The 22,253-nt window shown below is 35.5% G+C and overlaps 2 protein-coding genes, 1 long non-coding RNA gene and 1 pseudogene across 3 annotated transcripts; 2 read left to right on the top strand and 2 right to left on the bottom strand.

The window, feature by feature from the left end:
* The first annotated feature begins 88 nt into the window (after positions 1 to 88).
* Positions 89 to 12,492, top strand: LOC120114917 (annotated as a pseudogene).
* Positions 2,885 to 8,123, top strand: LOC120114920. Its single transcript, XR_005515441.1, has 4 exons — positions 2,885 to 2,985; positions 3,364 to 3,450; positions 3,541 to 3,576; positions 8,046 to 8,123. It is a non-coding gene; the product is annotated as an uncharacterized LOC120114920 (long non-coding RNA).
* Positions 12,493 to 12,732: 240 nt separating the features above from the next.
* LOC120114918 (ras-related protein RABA6a-like) lies at positions 12,733 to 14,572 on the bottom strand. Its single transcript, XM_039135691.1, has 2 exons — positions 14,175 to 14,572; positions 12,733 to 13,176 (listed from the first exon to the last, which is right to left on the bottom strand). Exons 1-2 carry the CDS (start codon positions 14,390 to 14,392, stop codon positions 12,744 to 12,746), a joined length of 651 nt encoding a protein of 216 aa, XP_038991622.1. The 5' UTR covers positions 14,393 to 14,572; the 3' UTR covers positions 12,733 to 12,743.
* Positions 14,573 to 17,720: 3,148 nt separating this feature from the next.
* Positions 17,721 to 18,464, bottom strand: LOC120114919 (probable calcium-binding protein CML26). Its single transcript, XM_039135692.1, has 2 exons — positions 17,887 to 18,464; positions 17,721 to 17,837 (listed from the first exon to the last, which is right to left on the bottom strand). Exons 1-2 carry the CDS (start codon positions 18,378 to 18,380, stop codon positions 17,828 to 17,830), a joined length of 504 nt encoding a protein of 167 aa, XP_038991623.1. The 5' UTR covers positions 18,381 to 18,464; the 3' UTR covers positions 17,721 to 17,827.
* Between the last annotated feature and the right edge of the window lie 3,789 nt (positions 18,465 to 22,253).

The following is a 22,253-nucleotide window of genomic DNA, read 5'->3' as shown; positions in this document are numbered from 1 at the left end:
TCAGCTCTGATTTCATGCTTCGGTCCAAAGAAAGTGGAGATGTTTATGGTCAGAAAAATCATTTCTTTAGCACTGGAATGGTTATATAGCTTGGTGAAATAACATGAAGAACATTCTCAAGAAACTGCATGCGTCGAATCAATCGGAAGACAATAATAAATCATCGTCTGTTCTTTCCAGTTGGTTGAATTCAGTTGCTAATAGAAAAAGTCCCAATCCACCATCCTCTTAAAATTTGAAGAAGGAGAATCAGAAAACTACGGAATCCAGTGACTCAGTGAGTTTCAGTGGTTTAGAGGCTGATTTGGATGGAGCAAGGCGCAATTCAGGGTCTAACAACTCAAGGGATCCTGAGGTAGAAGAGGAGTATCAGATACAATTGGCTATGGAGTTGAGTGCTAGGGAGGATCCTGAGGCAGCTCAGATTTAAGCTGTCAAGCAAATTAGTTTAAGCTCTTGTGGTCCGGAGAATACTCCAGCTGAAGTTGTTGCATATAGATATTGGGTATGTTTCCATTTAGCTTTTTTTTTTCCTTTTTGTTCTTATCCTTCTTAGTAACTTGCTAAAGTAATCTTCGGAATCTTGTAGTTCAATGCTTGATCTTTAGCTTTCTTTTCTTGTTAGAGCTTTAACCAACTATTCTAGTCATAATTAAGGATTCTACCAAGTTATATGGCGTTGCAATAGTTAAGGTAGAGCAATGTATTGGTAATAAACTAGTAGTTTGTGTTATACTTGTTCATTATAGTATTATACCTAATATAAGTTAAGGGTCATCTCAGATTGTTTCAAGTTTGAGTCGTGCTTTGGCTGTTTTTTGGGTTCAGGTCTGCTTCTTAGGCTCTAGGTTCAAGCACATATTGCACAATGAAATTAACTGGTTTGCAAATTAACCCCAGAAACTAACTAGCTAAGCATATAGCTCACCGGCTCATATCGTAGATTTGTCCATGCTTTGCAGAATTATAATGCTCTGAACTATGATGACAAGATCCTCAATGGCTTTTATGACCTGTATGGAACTCTAACCGAATCCACTTCAGAAGGAATGCCTTCACCCTTGATCTGCAAGGGATGTTGGTGGAAGACAATGTCTCTTGGGAAGCAGTTATGGTGAATAGAGATTCTGATGCAAATTTATTGAAACTTGAACAAAAAGCACTAGAATTGATTGCAAAATTAAGATCAGAACCTTTGGCTTCTGTAAGCAGCAATCTGGTGCAAAAGCTTGCAGTTTTAGTTTCTGAATATATGGGTGGACCAGTTGCAGATCCTGGTAATATGTCACGAGCCTGGCGAAGTCTTAGTTACAGTCTCAAAACTACACTTGACAGCATGGTTTTGCCTCTTGGTTCTCTAAAAATTGGTTTGGCTCATCATTGTGCGTTGTTATTCAAGGTACTTAACCAGATTCTTCATTCTTTCTTTTAAAAGTAAGTTTTTTATGGATTGACAACTGGATTTCTCAAGATTTACAAGAATGATTTGAAGGGAAAGGTCTCACACTGCCAATCCCAAGTTGGAATAAAAAATCGGATCATTAAAGTTTATAATTTATTTTATTTTCCAGTTCAGCTAAATATTGTTTTCTTTTTATTAGGAGTTTGGGGCTGCCTATAATTATGTCAGTTATGCAGTATTGTGATATATTTAGCCTACTTGAGTTATCTGCGTATTTCTTTTCTCATGATTCACAAAGATTCTGTCTTATGTTAATGTTAATATGCTAAGATGTCTGGTACACGTCACCAAAAGATAGTAAGGTATACTTGTTCATTATCTTGTGCCATTAAATCGGTTGTTAGGAGTGGAGAAAAGTTGCAATAAGGTTCATGGGAAAAATTATGTTACTTTGAAAAAGGTTGTAATTAATGCAAGTCATATTGAGAAACAACTGCAAAAAGAAAAAGCCTTTCCCCCTATGCAAGATTGGCTTTTTTTTGTTGTTCCCTACTATCCTCTATCAAAGACCATGTCCAACATGGAGAAAAAAAAGAAAATTATGAGAAGAGAAACAATTAATGATGTCAAATGACCCCTATTCTTTCTAATTTCTGTGTTGTTGAAATATTTGTGTTTTGGTCAACAATGTTCGTTTGTGCTTTTTCCCACAAGTGTCATTATGTTGCAAATTTATTGTAGGTCATGTACAACGATGTTCACCCTCCACCCTTGTACTCTTTGGCATTTTTCTTGATTCTTGCCTTCAGTTATTGGGAGAGCATAGATTTTTATGGATTGAATGTGAGGACCTTCAATGACTTCTTCTATAGCAATAACGGTTTTTTTATAAGACTATAGCAATAACGGTTGTTTATATTTTTGTGGTTTGCATAGGTTTTGGCTGATAGTGTTGGCATTCCTTGCCAATTGGTGAAAGGGAAACAATATACAGGTTCTGATGATGTGGCAATGAACTTTGTAAAGATTGATGATGGAAGTTGATTTCTACTATGCTGTACATGTTTACCTTTTCCCCTAAAATATGAAATTAGTCGCCTGATTTATTTAGGTTCTGTTTTCTTGGAGGTAGAATATACTTTCCATTTTTTAAGTAGGGCAACAGCTGACTACTTTTTTTATTCAACATGTTCCTTTTGCTGAATTCTATAGCTACCTTCTGTAGAAACCTTTTCATCTATATCTTTTGTTTTAAAATTGGCATTGTAGTGTTATAGTTAAGAGAAGTAGAAAAGGATTCGAGAAGAAGAAATTTAGAATTAGGGATTACAGAAAAGAGATACTTCATTCATTACTTGAGAAATCAATTCCTCTCAGCCATTGTTTTATTTAGTTACAGGGCTAAAGTTGTAATTTAAAATGTGCCAGCTGTCAGTATATATAACAGCTATAACTAACAGATATTCTCTTCTCTCCTCAGGTCCTGGCCACCGAACTTGGGCTAATTCTTCTCTTGATGGACTGCAAACTTGGACGGCCCAACTCCCTCTTGACCCAAACGTTCGATCTGCTCCATATAGAAGGTAATTACCTCGTTCCCTCTTCTTTTACTTTAATCCCTAATTCCCCAATTTCAGACCCTTCTCTTCCATCGATCCCCAATTCTCCAACGACAATCCCTAACCCTTGACCTCCTCTTCTCCCAATTTCTTCTTCATTTCCACGCTCTTCTTCTCCTATTGTAACAATACCCGCCGCTGGAATCGATCCTTGACCCCAAGGATCAAAGCCTGGAAACTGCCCACGCAAAACAGTATAATCTTCCCATGTATCATTGGTTTCACCCAGGTTCTTCCATCGCACTAGCAACTGCGTAATAGGTTTGTTTTGTCTGTTGATAATTCTTCTGCCCATCACTCTATCAGGTTCTATTCTAATTTGTCCTTCTTCGTCCATTTCAGGAGGAGTCGTTGAAGAGATTGCTGAGGGCCCGATGTGTTTTTTTAAAAGACTCACATGAAAGACTGGATGTAGACGTGATGATTCAGGTAAATCTAATCTATACGTAACTTCCCGATTTTCTCAATAATTTTATAAGGGCCATAAAATTTTGCTGCTAACTTTATATTTTTTCGCAGGGCCAAAGAAGTCTGTCTATATGGTTGCAACTTCAGGTAAACTGTCTCCCCGACTGTAAAAACTCTCTGTTATGTTCTTGTCTGCTTTCTGTTTCATCCTGTTGCTTGCATTCTCCAATTGTAGCTTTACTAATTGTCTAATGTCCTCTCTGCTTCTCATTAAATCATTCACTAACTGTACATTAGAGTTTGTCTGCCAAACCATGGTAGGAGGCTTGTAACCATACAACGCCTGAAAAGGTTAATTTTTAGGACAGTGTGGTAGTTAGTGTTATACCACCACTCTGCATGAGGTAACCACTTAGCCCATTGCTTAGGTTGAAAAAAACATAAGCCCCTTAAATATTGCTCCAAACATTGATTTACCCTTTCTGTCTGACCATCAGTCTCAGGATGGTAAGCTGTGCTGAACAGTGTAGTAGTTCCAAGCTGTTTCATTAGTTCTCTCCAAAAGAGACTAGTGAATGTTTTATCTCTATCTGAAATAGCTATTTTAGGTTGACCATGTAACTTGTAAACATTATCAAGATAGAGTTTAGCCACCTCAATCACAGTATAGGGATGGTACAATGCCATAAAATACTATATTTTGTGAACTTATCCACCACCACCAATATATAGTTTTTTCTCGAAGAAGTAGTAACCCATCAATAAAATCCATAGTAACCACCTCCCAAGCTTGGCTAGGAATAGGAAGGGGCTGTAGCAGTCCTGGTTTAGATATATGCTCAACCTTAGTTTGCTGACAAACTGTACAACATCTTATATAGTTGACCACCATAGCTTTCAGCCTAGGCCAATAAAAATAGGATCTAATTCTCTGATAAGTAGCTTGAGTCCCAGAATGACCTCCATGATGAGAATCATGTAAAACTTGAAGAATTTGGAGTCTAAGAGACCCAGTAGATCCAATGTAAACTCTACCTTTAAATCTGAGTATCCCTTTTTAAAATGTCCAATTAGAGCAGCAGTAGGTGTCACAGATAATAATCTAATCCAATCAGCAGCCAAACTGTATCCTTATAGCTAGTTTCAACTTCATGTACCCAGTTTGGAATAAGCAAAGTAGTTCCCATAGCCAAACAGTGACCATTATCTTCTCATTGCCTTGACAAAGCATCTGCTACAGTATTAGATTTGCCCCTTCTATATTGAATAGTATAATCCAACCTCAGTAATTTAGTCAGCCCTTTCTTATGATTGTGGTGGTCAATTTCTGCTCCAATAAATACTTTAGTGCTCATGATCAGTTTTAATAATAAAAGGCTTACTCTCTAAGTAATGCCTCCACTTGGAAACTGCTAGTAAAATAGCAAGATACTCCCTTTCATAGATAGATAGGGCAACATGTCTAGGACTTAGGGCCTTACTGAGATAAGCAATAGGTCTGGCCTCTTGAGATAACACAACATCAATTCCTCCTAAGCTAGCATCTGTTTCCAAACAGAAACTTTTCCTAAAATCAGGTAAGGCCAAAACTAGAGAAACACATAGCTTGTTTTAACAATTCAAAAGCATTTAAAGCTGCAGTGGTACACTGAAAATTATCCTTAGTAAGCAGTTGAGTCAAAGGCTTACTTATGGAACCATAATCTTTAATAAACCTCCTGTAATAACCAGTTAAACCCAAAAATCCATGCAGGGACTTTAAAGATTTAGGAAGAGGCCAATTTTTCATAGCTTCTATCTTACTAGGATCTGTTGCTACTCCTACTGCAGAAATAATATGTCCCAAGTACACCACTTGGGTCTGTCCAAAAAAACACTTGGACAGTTTTGCAAATAACTGATTGGCTTTTAAAACCTCCAAAACTGATTGCAAATGAGTAATATGTTCAGCCATAGTATTACTGTAGACTAGTATGTCATCAAAGAACACCAAAACAAACTTTCTAAGAAATGGTTTAAACAAATTATTCATTAATGCCTGAAATGTAGCAGGGGCATTAGTAAGACCAAAAGGCATTACCTTGAATTCATAATGCCCTTGATGAGTTCTAAATGCTGTTTTGTAAATATCCTTCTCTTTAATTCTGATTTGTCAATACCCTGACCTTAAGTCAATCTTGGAAAAATAAACTGCACCATATAACTCATCTAATAGATCTTCCACCACAGGAATAGGAAACTTATCCTTAACTGTCAGATTATTCAGTTGTCTATAATCAACACAAAACCTCAAGTCCCATCCTTTTTCTTAATCAAAAGGCATGGAGAAGCAAAGGGACTCTTGCTAGGTTGAATAATAGAAGATGATAACATTGTAGCAATCTGCTTTTCTACTTTAGTCTTCTGGTTATGAGGAAATCTGTAGGGCCTCAAATTAATAGGAGTAGAACCAGGTTTTAAGGAAATAGCATGATCATGTATCCTTATAGGAGGTAATCCTTTAGGCTCATCAAAAACAGAACTATACCTCTTTAAAAGAGGTTTAAGAGCTGCAGGAACTGACTTAGGAATTTTAGTCATACTCAGCAAACCACATGCCCCAAAATAGCTGCCTCAGATGCTGTCATTTTTAATAAAGTAGTACCTGAAATCTGTTGCAACAGCAGTGAAGGTTGTTGTCCCTGTATAACAATGTTTTCACCTTGATGCTGAAAACTCATTGCCATTTGATTGAAGTCCATCAAAATCGGACTAAATAGTTTCATTCAGTCAACTCCTAAAACCATATCACTGCCTCCCAATTTAAGAAGTCTAAAGTCATATATGAAAGAGTGTCCTTGCATCTGCCACTCCACCTTGTTGCATCTAGCTGAACTATAGAGCTGTTGGCCATTAGCTACTGTAATAGCTAAAGGATAGGGAGTGAGAACTTGAATTCCAGCATCAGCCCATTCTGGTGTCAAAAAACTATGTGTGCTTCCATTGTCAATCAAAATATTCAAAGGTCTGCCTTGTATTGTTCCTTGAATCTTCAAAGTATTATGACTAATACAACCAGTAATAGCATTCATAGATATTTCTAAGTTTTCCTCTTGTAGTATCTGCTGGTCTGAATCAGTAGGAACAGATTCTGTAGGAATAGGATGTTCCTCTTCAATCATCATATTGAGGTTTCTTGTTTTACATTGATGGCCTGGCTGAAATTTTTCTCCACACTTAAAACAAAGGTTGTTTTGTCTTCTGTAATCAATGAGAGTCTGTTTAGTGTTGGAATTTGGTGAGGATTTAATAGGCAGTGGAACTGAATTTGGCTTGGGAGTATTATTGGGGTTTGGGTAGGGTGGGATTTTAAAGGAAGGTCTCAACCTTCTATTTTCAAACTCCACAGACAACTCATAGAGCTTAGCTTGTTTGCATGCCTCAGATAAATTCTTAGGATCTAGAGCTTTCACTCTATGTTTGATGTCATCTCTAAGCTCACTTATAAAAAGTGACACAAGGAACTCCTCACTCAAGGTAGGATTTTGTAATAGCATGTGTGTTGTAACTCCTCAAACCTTTCTTGATAGTCTTCAACAGATTCTTTCTGTGTAAGTTTAGTGAATTCCTCCACAATATCAGAAAAAGACCTATCACTGAATCTATGGAACAAATCAGCTTCAAACTCATGCCAAGTTATGATGTTTCTGCATAATATAGCCATCAAACCATATTTCTACTTTTCTTGTAAGATACATAGTAGCCACTTTTACCCTTTGATCTACAGAACATTGCATAAGGAAAAATACTTGAGACACTTCTGCAGCCACCCCCTAGGATTTACCCCCTCAAAAAATGGCAACTCTATTTTAGGTCTATGCCACATAATCCCTGAACTGCTAAATGAACCCCCTGGTCCCCTGTTTTCAGTTTCCAGACCCAGCATAACAGGTCTATTATTACTGTTGTCACCCATTTGATTCTCAAGCCTAGAACTGTTCTTAAGAGCTAAACAGGCATCAGGCTTATCCTTCAAAATCCCAGTTCATCAGTTTTATAAGAGAATCTGGATTTATCCTTAACTATAGTCACCAAAATAGGATTTTTCTCCCCATTTTTAGAGCTATTAGGAGTGTATACCTGATCCCCTGCAGATTGCTCTTGTTCACCATTTCTGCCAGTTAAGATCTTTAGTATATCTTCCACATAACTGTGATTCGTGGTCATCCTTGCCTCCAGTGCAGTAATCCTGTTTTCCTGAGTCTCCCACCATTTAGGTGGATTAGTCTCATTTTGGCCTTGTTTCACCAAAGTAGCAAGATCTTCAATCTGTTTCTGAATTCTAGCTAAATCGGTTTCTGCCATAGATTGGTTCTTCTTTGGTATGCCCTCAAAAATTTTGCCAGAATCGTAGCTCTGATTACCAATTGTTATAGTTAAGAGAAGTAGAAAAGGATTCGAGAAGAAGAAATTTAGAATTAGGGATTACAGAAAAGAGATACTTCATTCATTACTTGAGAAATCAATTCCTCTGCCATTGTTTTATTTAGTTACAGGGCTAAAGTTGTAATTTAAAATGTGCCAGTGTCAGTACTATATAACAGCTATAACTAACAGATATTATCTTCTCTCCTCAGGTCCTGGCCACCGAACTTGGGCTAATTCTTCTCTTGATGGATGCAAACTTGGACGGCCCAACTCCCTCTTGACCCAAGCGTTCGATCTGCTCCATTACAGAAGGTAAATACCTCGTTCCCTCTTCTTTTACTTTAATCCCTAATTCCCCAATTTCAGACCCTTCTCTTCCCTCGATCCCCAATTCTCCAACGACAATCCCTAACCCTTGACCTCCTCTTCTCCCAATTTCTTCGTCATTTCTCCCAATTTCTTCTTCATTTCCACGCTCTTCTCCTCCTACTGTAACATGTAGTTATTGCATTTCTTTTTTCAAAAATTGCTCAGCAAGACTTGCTGTGGGCTAGTGGTACTTCTTGGTTTGTAAATTATTGACATAGGTTGCAAAAGCTTGATTATTCATCAAAAGTGGTCGGTGTGTTTTTCAGGGAATACATTGTTGACCTAATGGCAGATCCTGGCACACTTATTCCTTCTGATGCAGGTGGATCTCATGTGGCATATGATGATTCTTTCTTTTCCTCCGGTCCTTTGTCTCGAGACATTGATTCATCCCATATGGCCTCTTCTAGTAGTGGGATTGGGAGTTCATTGGAAGATGGTTCAGAATATGGGACACTGGAGAAGAGATCCAAGTTCAAAATTTTGCTTTTGGAGGAAACCAATGTGATGAAAGAGGAGATTGTAATGCTTGCTCAAATTTATCTGGGGCAAATAGTAGTGGGGAGCAATCTAAGGAATTCATGGGTGACCTCAAATTCCGTTCCCGCATGGAGAAGGCTCCTGTGCTAGAGCTTCAAAACAGACCTAATTATCCTTGTGCGCTTGCAAGATCTCCTTCCTGGACAGAAGGTATTAACACCCCTACTGTGCATGGGATGAAGGTGAGAGATGTATCACAATACATGATTGATGTCACCAAGGAAAACCCACAATTAACTCAAAAAGTTCATGATGTGTTACTTGAGAGTGGTGTTGTTGCTCCTCCTAACTTATTGACTGGCATATATTCTGAGCAGCTAGATACATCAAATATTGAAGTCAGATTGCCAGTTGAAACTAAGGATGAAAATAGGCAGGGTAATGGACCTGGCGAAAGTAAGAACCACGATGATTTTGCACCTTCTCCTTACTTACCTCCTCTTCCCCAGCAGAAAGTATATGTTAAGGCAAGCTCCCATGACCAACCTGAGCATCTTAAACCTGTGGAAGGCCAAGGGGTCATTTATCCATTTGATACAAGAGAAGTCACTCGACCACCTGTGTCGTCACAATCTGAAGCGTCTCCTATTCAATATCCCAGAAATGTCCCAGTTGCTGCAAAAAAGTCTGGCACAGATTCAAATGTTGAACTTCCTGTAGCAGCTGCTGCTACTGCTGCAGTGGTAGCAACAAGAGCAGCCGCAAAGCATAATGATTGTAGTGATGTAGATGCTGACTCTTCTGGCTGTGAGCATACTGGTGGAGGGGAGCAAGATGCGTTAAGGGTAAATTCTGGAGGCAATAGAATATCAGATAGATCATCTGGTAATGCTAGTTCAAAGTCTGATATTGCCCTTGATGATGTTGCGGAATGCGAGCTACCTTGGGAGGAAATCACCTTGGGTGAACGAATTGGACTTGGTATCAATGTGTTATTTAGCTACAAATTCCATGCTCTGTCTTGTGTAGATAGTATGGTTCCAGGTTGTTTTCAGTTGATGTGATCTATTTTCATTATTTTGGTGCATCCTTTCTGTTGCAGGATCATATGGTGAGATTTATTGTGGAGACTGGCATGGGACCGTGAGTTCTCTTATTCTTAATCTTTTATGTCTAATATTCTCTTTGCTTTGTTACCAAATTGATTTTAGATTGGAGGTTTTAAAACACTATCGGAAATCACTGACTTTCAAATGAGCTTTTGCTCCTGTTTATTTTTCATTTATATTAAAATTATGAACCTGAAACTCAGGATAGACAAACTAGCCTTATTAAGTCTTGCAATGTGTTCCTTTATTCTGGGGGCTGGATAATTATGCCATTTTTATTAACTACTAATTCTTTCATGCACGCGGATTATCTTTATAACAATGTAAATTTGGTTTTCAATCAATTTTATTACATGATTTTTCACTTTCCCACCTTTTAAGTTTGCTGCCTAGGTCTTTGATGGGGGGTAAACCTTGCCATAATATGTTGCTTTTCTCTGAATAAGAACATTTGGCCATCTTCTCTCCCTTTGATTTCATAGGAAGTTGCTGTAAAAAAGTTCCTAAATCAAGATATCTCTGGGGAATCACTTGAAGAATTCAAAAGTGAGGTAAGCCTTTCCTTTCTCCCTTGCTGCTATTTTATATGCGCACTTACCTCATGCCAAAGCCTAAATAGATGCACTGTTCATGTTATTGTAAATGTTTTAACCTTTAGTAACAGATTACCATATAATTAACTATGAAGCATCTTTTATTGAGAAAGTCAAGCATTTGTTTTCCCACTTATATGAGAACATGTTAGTGGTATGTTTGGATTTCATTAATAGCTTTTCCTTTCTGAGTGGTTTCATTTGGCACGATCACCGTTCTTCGCAGTAAGCTTTTTCCCAAAATCACATTGTACTCTCTTCATTATCCCCTCCATTTATTTGTCTAAATTACTTCCCTTCTAAATTAAAATTTTTAAATATGAATTTTATAGGTCCTAATCATGAAAAAGCTCAGACATCCCAATGTCGTTCTCTTCATGGGACCTGTAACTCATCCTCCAAACCTTTCAATTGTAACAGAATTTCTTCATAGGTATGTTGTCTATCTATATTTTTCATAATTTTATTGGAACTTCATCTGGAGGGTTCCGAACTTGTTCATCTTGGCAAGCTGACTCTTTTATTCTTATTCCCTTTGTTCTCGACGACTATGTATTCTTGCCGATTTCCTATTTGCTAATTGCTTATCTATTCATTTTGTTGTATCTTGACTATCTTCATTGTATGCATTTTTCATCTTGTATTTTGCAGAGGTAGTTTGTATAGGTTAATTCACTGACCGAACAATCAATTGGATGAGCGGAGGCGCTTGAGGATGGCTCTTTATGCTGTATGATCCTACCATTTTATTATTAACAGTATTATAATTTTTCACTCACTTTGTAAGTGCAAGAAATGTTTACAAATGAAAAATACTATAGTATATTTTAAGAGAAATATAAAAGGGGTTGGGTAGCTCCCAGCTTGTTAGGATGTAATTCTATTAGCTCTCTAATTTATTTTAAATAGCACTCCTTTTTTTGTCAATCATAAGTTTTACCAACATTTGTGCCTTTATATGTTGTAGATTATTATTGTTTTGACATTGGAGACGGGGGATTTGAACCCAGCTCCTTGAGCAGGGGGATACATGCACCAACCTGTAAACAAAATGCTCGGGTGCCGAACGATTATGTTATTCTTGTAATTATATTTTGTTTGATCTGCTTAAACCTTCACTTAGTGGCTTTGCTTCTCATCTTTCTCCTTTGAATGCTTGAACTTTCAGGCTCGGGGAATGAATTACTTGCACAATTGCACTCCGGTGATAGTACACCGTGATTTGAAGTCACCGAATCTTTTAGTTGACAAAAATTGGGTTGTAAAGGTTGCTTTTTTCCCCTCCTATTAATTATTGCCGATCCTTTTAGGATTTCTTTTCTAAACGGCTCATCCTAGCATGGAATTCTGTATAGGTCTGTGATTTCGGTTTATCACGGATGAAGCACAGCACATATCTATCATCAATGTCAACTGCAGGGACGGTAATATCAAACAGCTTTTAGTTGTACCATATGTGCTATACCTTTGAGTTTAACCGTCCATGTATCGCTTTTCTCCAGGCTGAGTGGATGGCTCCCGAGGTACTACGAAATGAACCTGCAGATGAGAAGTAAGCTTTCCCCTTTCCCATCGGCTATTTTGCGTTACTGCTTTTCCATTGTTATCCTAGAATCATAAGATGGTAATAATTCATTAAAATATGCAGGTGTGATGTTTATAGCTTCGGAGTTATCTTATGGGAACTCTCAACAATGCAACAACCATGGAAAGGAATGAATCCGATGCAAGTTGTTGGTGCTGTAGGATTTCAGCACCGTCGTCTCGACATTCCAGATGACTAGATTCTGCCGTTGCAGAAATCATTAGAAAGTGTTGGCACACATGAGTATATTTCGAATGGCAGAGGTTGCTGCTGTATTCCGAACTCCATATAGTGTCATTGCATTGCAATCACAGAAGATGCATCTGAATGTGTTTATTGGCTGATAGGTGGAACTGATCCCCATTGTTTTGAAAGTGTAGAGACCCGAAACTAAGGCCGACGTTTTCTGAAATTATGGCTGCTTTGAAGCCACTGCAAAAGCCAACAAGCGCACAAGTGCCCAGATCAACTGTATCTCCAAAGTAGTGCCCATGAGAGAGGATAAGCCATGAAAACATTGCAGAAGGTCTAGCAGGCAAAGAGAAAGGCAAGAGACTCAATTTGTACACATTATGTGTGTGTGTGTGTATATGAAGGATGCTGCAACAAGAAATGCTATCTGCTTCTGAATATGTTGCGGATGGTAATTAGAATATCCGAGTTCAAATATTATCTAAATTCGCAGTATTCGAATCGTGTAAAATACAAGTCAGATATCTGCAAAGTAGAAATAAGGAAATCATTATGAAAATTTATATTAAAGTTGTAGAGCTAGTAGCAACAATTACTTGACTGTTTTGTGGCAGTAACTTCATCAAGAGTAATTATTTCTTTACCACCTTTAAGACTGGTAATATTTTCTTTCGTTTTGGAATCTAAATATTTTTTACTCGTGATCTCATGGATTTTAGTGATCATTCGTAAAAAAGCTTCCTCCACGTTCAAGTTTTGCAGAGCAGATGTTTCCATGAAAAATAGGCCGTGGGACTCGGCTAGGCTTCTCCCTTCTTCCTCAGTGACTTCTCGAAATCGACTCAAATCCGATTTGTTTCCGACAAGGACAACAACTATGTCAGAATCGCCGAACTGTCGCAGCTCGTGCATCCATTTCTTCACGTTGTCAAAGGTCGGTCTTCGGGTTATGTCGTACACTAACACTGCACCTAACGCTCCCCGATAGTATGAACTTGTAATTGCTCTAAACCTGTGTTTATTTTAACAAATAACACCATGAGGATATATCATGACATAAAGGTTTAATGCACATTTTGACACTTAAACTATATCCGTTTTTCTATTTTATTATATCTAAACTTTTTTTATCTAACTTTAACACTTAAATTATTATTTATGTCTTAATCTATCTGAAAATAGAATATGTTCACATCGGATGCTGATAAATTTTTAGATAAAATATGATAAAAAAATATAAAAATTTAAATACTAAAATAAGATTATAAAAAGTAAGAAGCTAACCAAATACCAACCAAGCTCCTAAACAACAAAGAAAATTGTCAAATTCAAGATCTCAATGTCCAAAGAAAATTAGGGTTTAGTAGTAGGTTCAATCTCATTTGCAATAAATTTATTAGGGAAAGTTGGCAAAAAGAGCACGCAACCACAACCAAACACAAAGTGGCCACTTTTCACCCCAAAAGAAAATTAAAAAAAAAATTTATTATTATTAAAAATACTGTAAAAAGTAGAGGATTATAAATATCAAAACTTATATTGTAAATTAATTAAAAATTTTACATGATCAGAAATTAAAATATATTTTCCCATATTTATCAAGCATAAATTAAAAATATATTATTTCGATATCTTAGGTCCCACTAAATACTTCCATTTATCTTTATCATGTTAAATTAATTCAGAAAGTCTCCATTGAATCAGCAACTAGATGATCATGTAGCTGGAAAGATATGTTCATATGATAGGCCTGATCGAGTTAACTCACTAGTTCATACTTTACATATGCATGGAAATCAGTTTCTACAGAGTGACTCGGTTAACTGAGTCAGTGAGTTCACAAGATCTTCCGTTGCTCTAGCTGAATTTTAGTGAGTTGATATCTAAATCAGTCCGTCAGCATGCTTAATACAATAATTAACTCACTGATAGCTTATGCAAGGAATCAAAGACTAGAAGAAATATTCTTCTGCAAAATCGAGAATGAAAGTAAAGCCATGGAGATATTACCTTTCCTGGCCGGCTGTGTCCCATATCTGAGCTTTGATTATTTTATCGCCGATTTTGACGTTCCGGTAAGCGAATTCAACTCCGATGGTAGGCTTCGAATCCAATCGGAATTCATCGGTAGCAAACCTCGAGAGAAGATTCGATTTCCCGACCGCGGAATCCCCAATCAGTACCGCCTTGAACAGGTAATCACACTCTTCATCATATGAATCAGCCATACACGAAGCTGGTGTCCAGTAATCAACCAAAGATCAAAAGCAGAGAAAAAGCTTAAAAAGAAGAACACAGAGGAAAGTTGAAGATTCAAGAAACTGAGATGTTTGAGACCATCATGGGATGGATGTTTAGTCATACATAAGACTCCTAAACAGCTACGTTTTGGTTCTATTTCTTTACATTTACATGTGGAAACATAAAGACATACGATTACCTGTTACTTTGATGTTGATTATCACTAACTTTTCGATAATTATACAAATTTTGATTATATTTAAAACTAATTAAAGTATACTCTTATACGAAAAATAATTCTTTTTCATTTCTGTTTTTTTTTTCATTTATAAATTTTAAATCCAAGATTATACTTGAAAAATTACTTGTTGGGGGCAGGGCAGGTCAGGTCAATTATCTTGTTCCAAGTGTTGTCTAGCTCTTTCTTGTTATATTGACGTGTCATTTGCTTATTGGGCCTTCATCTTCCTTTTCGTGACATTATGGTTATCAGTGGTTTAATTCCATATTCAAAAAAATTAGGTCAAGAAATGATGGTTAATCATTCCATATACTAATCCTTTTAAAAGCACAAAATATGCATTGTTGGAAATGCTCAATAAATGTGTTAGCATAAAGCTTTTGTTTATTCTTTTTAAAAAAGAAAGACCTAATTTTAAAACTAATGAAAAAATATATATTTAAAACGAAAGTTTTCTAAGATTTTAGTGTTATATAATTATATGATTTTTTCCGAGATTTACTTTGTTGAGTTCATCAACTACTAAAAGTTATAAAATGATTATATAATTATTCATTATGTTCCAAGCTTAACCTTTTCCGTTAAAAAATTGATGGTAGTCTGAGTTGGATGTTGACTAAGATATGATAAAATATGATCTCATAACTTCAAAATACTATACTATCTCAGTCAACATGTTAACGTCAGCTCAAACGACCATTAATTTTTTAATGGAAAATGATGAGTTTGGAGGATGATGAATAGTCGATACCGCTTTTTAACTTTTAATAGTAGAGAGACTCAACAAAAACAACTCTCTATAATGGGGAATCATTTGTGTACTTTAGCTTAAAATTCTATATAATCATCTTATTTAATTTCGTGATATAAATTTATTAAAATAAGAGTTGCTATATTTCTTTATAATTTTATCATTTCTTCTTCTCTCGTCTTCTATTTTGTTGTCGTCTACATAATTGACCAAACATAAAGCCAAGCTGCGTGGCTGATCCCTTTCCTATACTATATAAATGATTAAATGGAAATTTTCAATTGCTCGGGCTCAACTCAAACTGAGTGGAATTATTGTGCCAACTCGAATGAGATTTTAAACAAGTTAAATGCAATAGAAATGATGAGTGAAGTATCCAAATAACAAATCAACTCACTAATGTCTACAACATATTAGGCACACAATGATTATGCCAACATGGACCTCTACAATCACATCAACTACTTATAGTATGAAATTGCAAACAATACCGGCAATTGAACTAAATTAATTAGTTGAATATTCTGTTGATTATTAGTTGATTTATAGTATGATACGTTAGGTTTTATTAAATAAAAAAGTTTAAATCGTAATATTATAAATAAAAATATTTAATTAAAAATTATTCTTATAATAATTCTTTATAAAATTTAATTTAAATTAATTAATTAATAATCTAATATTTTGATTTTTGTATGGAAATTGAATTGATTTTGGGGGTGGGGAATAATTTACCAAGTTGGATCAAAACCATTGATTTTTTGGGTGGGGGGTAATTTACCAAATTATTAAATTGTACTTTAATTTGAACCCATATCTTCAACTTCATAATATGTATGAGCATGACATCGTGCCTAGGCCCATATTATTTTAGTTTCGGCCTCAACAACATAGTTTACAAGAAAATATGTATATTTCCTTTATCAATTTTTTTCTAGTTGTGATTATGGTTCTTAAGATTTTGTCTGGACTAATCTAGACCGACTCAGGTCGTGCACCTAATTTTAATGGATGAGTCTCTCAATGGAATTTTTTACATATACAATAACACGAACTCGAGACCTGAATAAACGATATCAAATTCTTTACTACGTGAATCAAACAGTTAGTTTGCTTTATCAATTTTTATGTTATGTTTTAAAAGGAAAAAATGAAATTATTATTTTCTTTTATTTTTACCCTGTCAAACCCTTTCAATTGATAAATGAAATTCATTTCTTATGACTTTACCAGCTTCGGGGGAAGGAATTTGCTGATAAAATTATATTTTTAATCTTTCTTTAAACTTTTATAGTTTGATGTAGACTCTTGAATGAGTAGGTTTTGATATTTTTGTTTTTTAAATTATAAATTATAATATTTAAAGTATTTTAGATATGATAAAAATAATACTGTCAATTAAATTAAATCTCAAACCATCAATTTTTGTGGTTTTGGATTTTTTATATTATCTAAAATTATTGTGGTGTATATATCAAAAGATATGATTAATTTACACAATATAGAAATTAAAAGTTTTTCGTTGATTCAGGATCATTTAATAAATGCAAATTAATGGTTGAGATTATTCACTTCTAATTTTCAGTAAAAATCTAATTGTTTTTATTTTTTTATTTCAACAATCAATTAACACTCATCCAATGATCCTAAATCACTATAAAAAAATATATTTTATATTGGATAAGCATATCATGCATTACATATATAACCCTTAAAACAATAAATCTTAATTTAATCCCTCTAAAATTTTCTATTTAAATTAAATCACATTCTTACTCATAAATAATATAAAGACAGTTTAATATTTTAAAAAGCTATAAAATTATAAACTAAAAAAAGAATAAAAATTGATATTTTAACCCTTTAAGTTTTTTTATTATTTACTTCTTCCTCTCAAAAAGAAACTACTAAGCTTTGTCTTTGATTACTGTCTTAATATGTTAGTTATAATTATAATTTTATGTGAGTATAATAATGATTAATTATTTCATGGATCGATTGTAAATTATTACAAATTACAAAATTGTAGGTTAACTCAAATGGTAGACATATAGACATGTTAATTAAAATAAAATAAATTGATGTGTAAGAACGATTAAATAGTATTAAAGTCTTTTTTAAGGATATTAATACCATATGTTACCAAAAAAGAAGTATATAAAGTCATTGGCAAGGAGATTCTTTTTCTGTTTTGGAAGGCAAATGACAGGTTGCTGTTTCTTAGAGAACAACTTGTGCAGGAATCAGTGAATCCATCTCCAGAAATAGCAACGAAGGGAAAATGCAGGAAAAAAAACTCGGTAATGGATTCGAAGATATTTTCATTTAATTCGATAAAGCTGAGAACCCAGCAGAAAGTCAAGTTCCGAAAATTACATAAGATGAAGAATTTAAATATCTGAAAATAAGCTGAGAAAATCTCTAGAAACGCTACCTTTGATCCACGTTGTTTGAACCAATCCATCCCCGTCCGAAAAATAAAGCTTTGAATCCTACGGCTTAGATCCGCCGCCATGCTGGACGCCGACGAGGCACTCATCATCTTCTTAAACTCCTCGAAATTGACGTGACCATCGGCATCCGAATCAACGGACTTGATCATCCCAACACAATCTTCCACCGAAAACGTCATCCCCAGGCGGTTCAGAACCTGATGCAGCTCCGTGGCCGAGATCAGGCCGTTCTTATTCACATCGTACATATCGAAGGCCTCTTTCAGCTCGGAAGCGGCGGTTCCGGCGTCGGAAGACGAGGTCCAGAAGGAGGAGAATTCGGGGAAGTTGATGTATCCATCTTTGTCGTTGTCGATGTCGTCCATGACGCGCCTGATCTCCTCCTCCGAATAGTTGGACCCCATTGCTATCAACACGTCGCGGAGCTCCGTTACGGAGATGTATCCGTCCTTGTTGGCGTCGAATTGGTTGAACACCCTTTTGAGTTCGTCATTGGTTTGCATCGTGGAAGCTTCGGCGGTCGTCGACATGGTGTTTTTGGGAATGCTTAAGAGAAAAGAGAAACTATGAAGATAGGGTAACACAGTTTAGGTATCCACTTGGAGGCGATGGAGAGCAAAATGGGGAGAGCAGTGGGGATTTATAGGTGTGGGAGGAAAAGCAATAAAGGGTCCCCGCAATGACCGCCAATAAAAATGGTTTCCATAAAAATGAAATTAACTTTGTGGATATTATTTATTTATTAAAAAATATGGTGACATTAAAATTAGTAATAAAAATCACTATATACTTTTATAACACGTTCTTGTTTGTCTATTTCTTTTTCGTTTGGCAAAAAGACATGTTTTCATTAACAGAGAATTATATCAGTAACAACAACATCCGAAATATATGGAAAACAACTACAATCAAAATACAACAAAGCGGATGCATAAGATTAGAACGTAGCCAGATCATTAACTGCATTATTTACCCAGTGGATACCATAATATGGGTGAGAATCTAACGTGCGTCGTGCTTTATCAATAAAGAAATGAAGAATGATTCTCTAATTGACGAACAACAGTAGCAGAATTGCTTTCGATAATGACGTATGTAAAATTCAGCTCAACCGTCGTACGAAGGCAATAAGAAATAGCAAACATAGGAAAATCATAATCAATGAGTCTGCATAGGAGATCATTTTGAGCCAACGGCAATGAGTCTCTATCAAACGACCAAGGAGCACGATCCAAGATAGGCTGCTTCGTAGATACCGAAATGAATTTGAAAAGGAAATGACTATTGCCCGAGAACGAGATGTCGTCCACTGTAGTAGGGGCCCATATAACAATCTCGGAATCAACAGTTTCAGCACAAAGAAGAGATCCAATCAGCCAGATATTTGTCGACTCATTTGCAAGGGAAGTGAGGACCCCGTAAGGAGGACTTTACCAACTTCATCTTTCGTGAAATAAAGGTTCGGTAACAGGTGTTGTACATAACCCGTCATTCGAGTGAAGCAAACCAAGAGGAAAGGGACAATAAGTAAATATATAAAGTCAAACCAACATAAACACATGAAGTCTCGTTGATCCAAGGTAACTACTGAGAAACTGAAGACCCACACGTTGTAAATTGTCAGGTCGATGCAATAACCACTTCGCACCCCCAATATCCATAATCACGTGAAACATAGGTAAAAGAGACAATAGATAGACATGGATTTAAACATAAGAGGTCGAAAGATCAATAACCCCACAAAACAATAGAAATAGACATAAAACAGGTGAGTGGAGCCGAAGGTCCAAACCAATGAGAAAGGAACTACTGCACCATGAAAAGATGACAAGGAGGGAAAACCTAGAAACAGACCAGAAAGCCAACCTAAACCGAATGGTAGGAAATACCGTCAATAACCATTACACCTAACCAGAGAGGGAGGGTCGCGAGTGATATAGAGAACCAACATATTTTTAGACAATCACGAGTTTTTATTATTATTATTTGCATTTCTCCTAAGAGACCTGAGATTGAACGCCTTATTTAATTTTTTTTTTTAGAATTATTAATGTTGTTTTTTCAATTGATATTTATCTTATTAATGTTAAAAACCAAACAAATATACTCGAATAAAATGTAGATACAAATAAATATGATCACATCAGCAACAAACCACAAAACGGATCAAGCTATTGAAAGATAACTGACAAACTGCAAATCAAAATCGAGCGATATGAGAAAATTATATGTGATCGCATATCCAAATTCAATCCGGTGGTCCAAGCAGGAAACATTATCATGATAAAAAATGAGCATTATCTTGATCAATAATGGCGATGTCAAATCCATCTCTGAGAAAAATGATAACAAAAATAACGGTCAAACGACCAAAAACGTGTCATAAAGGAAGAGTTATTAAAAATTAAAAAAAAGAAAAAAATATAAAGATATAACATAATAAAATAAAGAAAAACAATGAATATCGACAATCAACAATCAATACCAAGACTGGTGGCGTCGTCGATTACAAAGATGAAAAAGAAAAAAAGACTAGCGATGACACAAAAAATGAGAGAAAATTAGGGTTAAAACCCCATAAAATAATATTTTTATAATAATTTTCTATAAATATAAGTTATTGTTGTGTTGAAAACATTTTAATATTTCGATATAACAAATTAAGTTAAATGAATTTTAAGATTTTCCAAATGATTTTCTAAGTATATTCGATATAACTATTCGAATATCAAAACATTACTCCAAATCTTTCAAAAATCATTTTTAATCCTTACTCAAGTGTAAAATTAAGTTTTAATCTTAAAACAATTTCAAAATAATTTTACAAAGTATTTCGAACCATTTCAAAGCCAAAACTTCCAGATTGCTCAGAGGGAACCGATTCCCCCCCAAGGGGATATCGATTCCCCCCTGAATGGTTTGACTCCGAGAATTCCAGTATGCTCGGAGGGAACCGATTTCCCCCTTGTATAACGGTCGAAATATTTGAATTTTACATTAGGGAACCGATTCCCCCACGCTCCAAGTTGTTTTATTAATTGTTTTCACACTAAAATGGCTATATGATCTTCACTAATCATCCCCAACGTTCAGAAATGATTCAAGGTGTATTTAAACAAGTTCTGAAGCCTTTGAAAGATAAGAAATTATAGAGAAACAAGAGTGAAAGCATCAAACACCAAGTTTGTGCAAATCAAGCAATTTCCTTTCAATATTCATTTTGCTTTCAAAAAACCATTTGTGCTCATTTGTAATTATTTGTGAGTGTTCTTTTCTGAATTGTGCAAACATCTTACCTTGTGAGATTTTCCTTGTAAGTTTGCAAATTTGTAATATTCTCTTTGGGAAAGAGTGTTCTCAAGAATTGGGGTATATTCTTGAGAATGTTGTAAGGTTATCTCTTTGGCCTCAAAAGAAAGAACAAATTAGTGAATTTGTTGGAAAATCCTTAGTGTGGATAGCTAAGGTAGTGGACATAGACTTTGATTGAGAAAGTCGAACCACTCTAAATCGCTGTGCAATTACTTTCAATTTTCTGCAAAAGCTTCCACCAAATTTTTAATTGCCAATTCACCCCCTCTTGGCCAATTCCGTCAATCGATTAACTCAAAATTGGTATAGAGCCTCACTCATTTGAAGGTTTAATCGCCTCTTGAGTCGATTCGGGAGAGTTAAATGATAAAGATGGCGTCTACTTCGGTTCAATCTCCATGGAAGAATCCAGACCTATTGACGTGCCTCCACACTTCAATGGGACAAATTATCGTCATTGGAAGAGGTGTATGATGATATTCATCAAAGCATTTGATATGAAGCTTGGATGATAATCAAGAAAGGATATTCCTCTCCTACTAAGAAGGCAAAGAAGTGGAGTGTTCAAGAACGGAAGGAAGCTCAACAAAAAAAGGCTAGCACATGTTGTGTTGTGCAATTGATCCTAATGTATATAAAGGAGTTTCTTCTTGTTCAAGTGCCAAGGAAATGTGGGATAAGCTTGAGGAGATCTATAGAGACAAGGAAGAAGAAGAACCAATAAAAGTGATGTCTCTATTAGCTCTCACAGAGCCAAAGGTATCTTCTAACTCAAATATATCAAATTCAAAATCTTTTAATGAGTTACAAGATGCTTATGATAAATTATATTCGGAGTTTGAGACCATGAACTCCAAATACAATAATTGATTTCTAAATTTATTGCTAAAAATGATATTCTTTTGAAAGCTAAAACAGACTTGGAAAATCAAATGAAATGTTGAGAAAGGAGTTAGAGCTTTCAAAAATAAAATCTGAAAACTTGAAAAAGAATTTTCAAATTAAACAAACTTCTTCTAGAAATGAAAATGGATTTTGAAAAAATGAAATCTTGAAGGATTTAGAACTCTCAAAAATGAAATTTGAAAGTA

The sequence above is a fragment of the Hibiscus syriacus genome, unplaced genomic scaffold (genome assembly GCF_006381635.1).
Source record: "Hibiscus syriacus cultivar Baekdansim isolate YM2019G1 unplaced genomic scaffold, ASM638163v2 tig00110254_pilon, whole genome shotgun sequence".
In the NCBI taxonomy this organism is placed as follows: Eukaryota; Viridiplantae; Streptophyta; class Magnoliopsida; order Malvales; family Malvaceae; genus Hibiscus; species Hibiscus syriacus.
The sequence above is the reverse complement of the archived record's forward strand: the minus strand, read 5'-3'. Positions and strand labels throughout refer to the sequence as shown.

Coding starts and splice junctions, on each gene's coding strand:
- LOC120114918 (XM_039135691.1), bottom strand. CDS start 14,392: ATGGCTGATTCATATGATGAAGAGTGTGATTACCTGTTCAAGGCGGTA. Junction 13,177..14,174: donor GACACAGCCGGCCAGGAAAG/GTAATATCTCCA, acceptor AAATAAACACAG/GTTTAGAGCAATTACAAGTT.
- LOC120114919 (XM_039135692.1), bottom strand. CDS start 18,380: ATGTCGACGACCGCCGAAGCTTCCACGATGCAAACCAATGACGAACTC.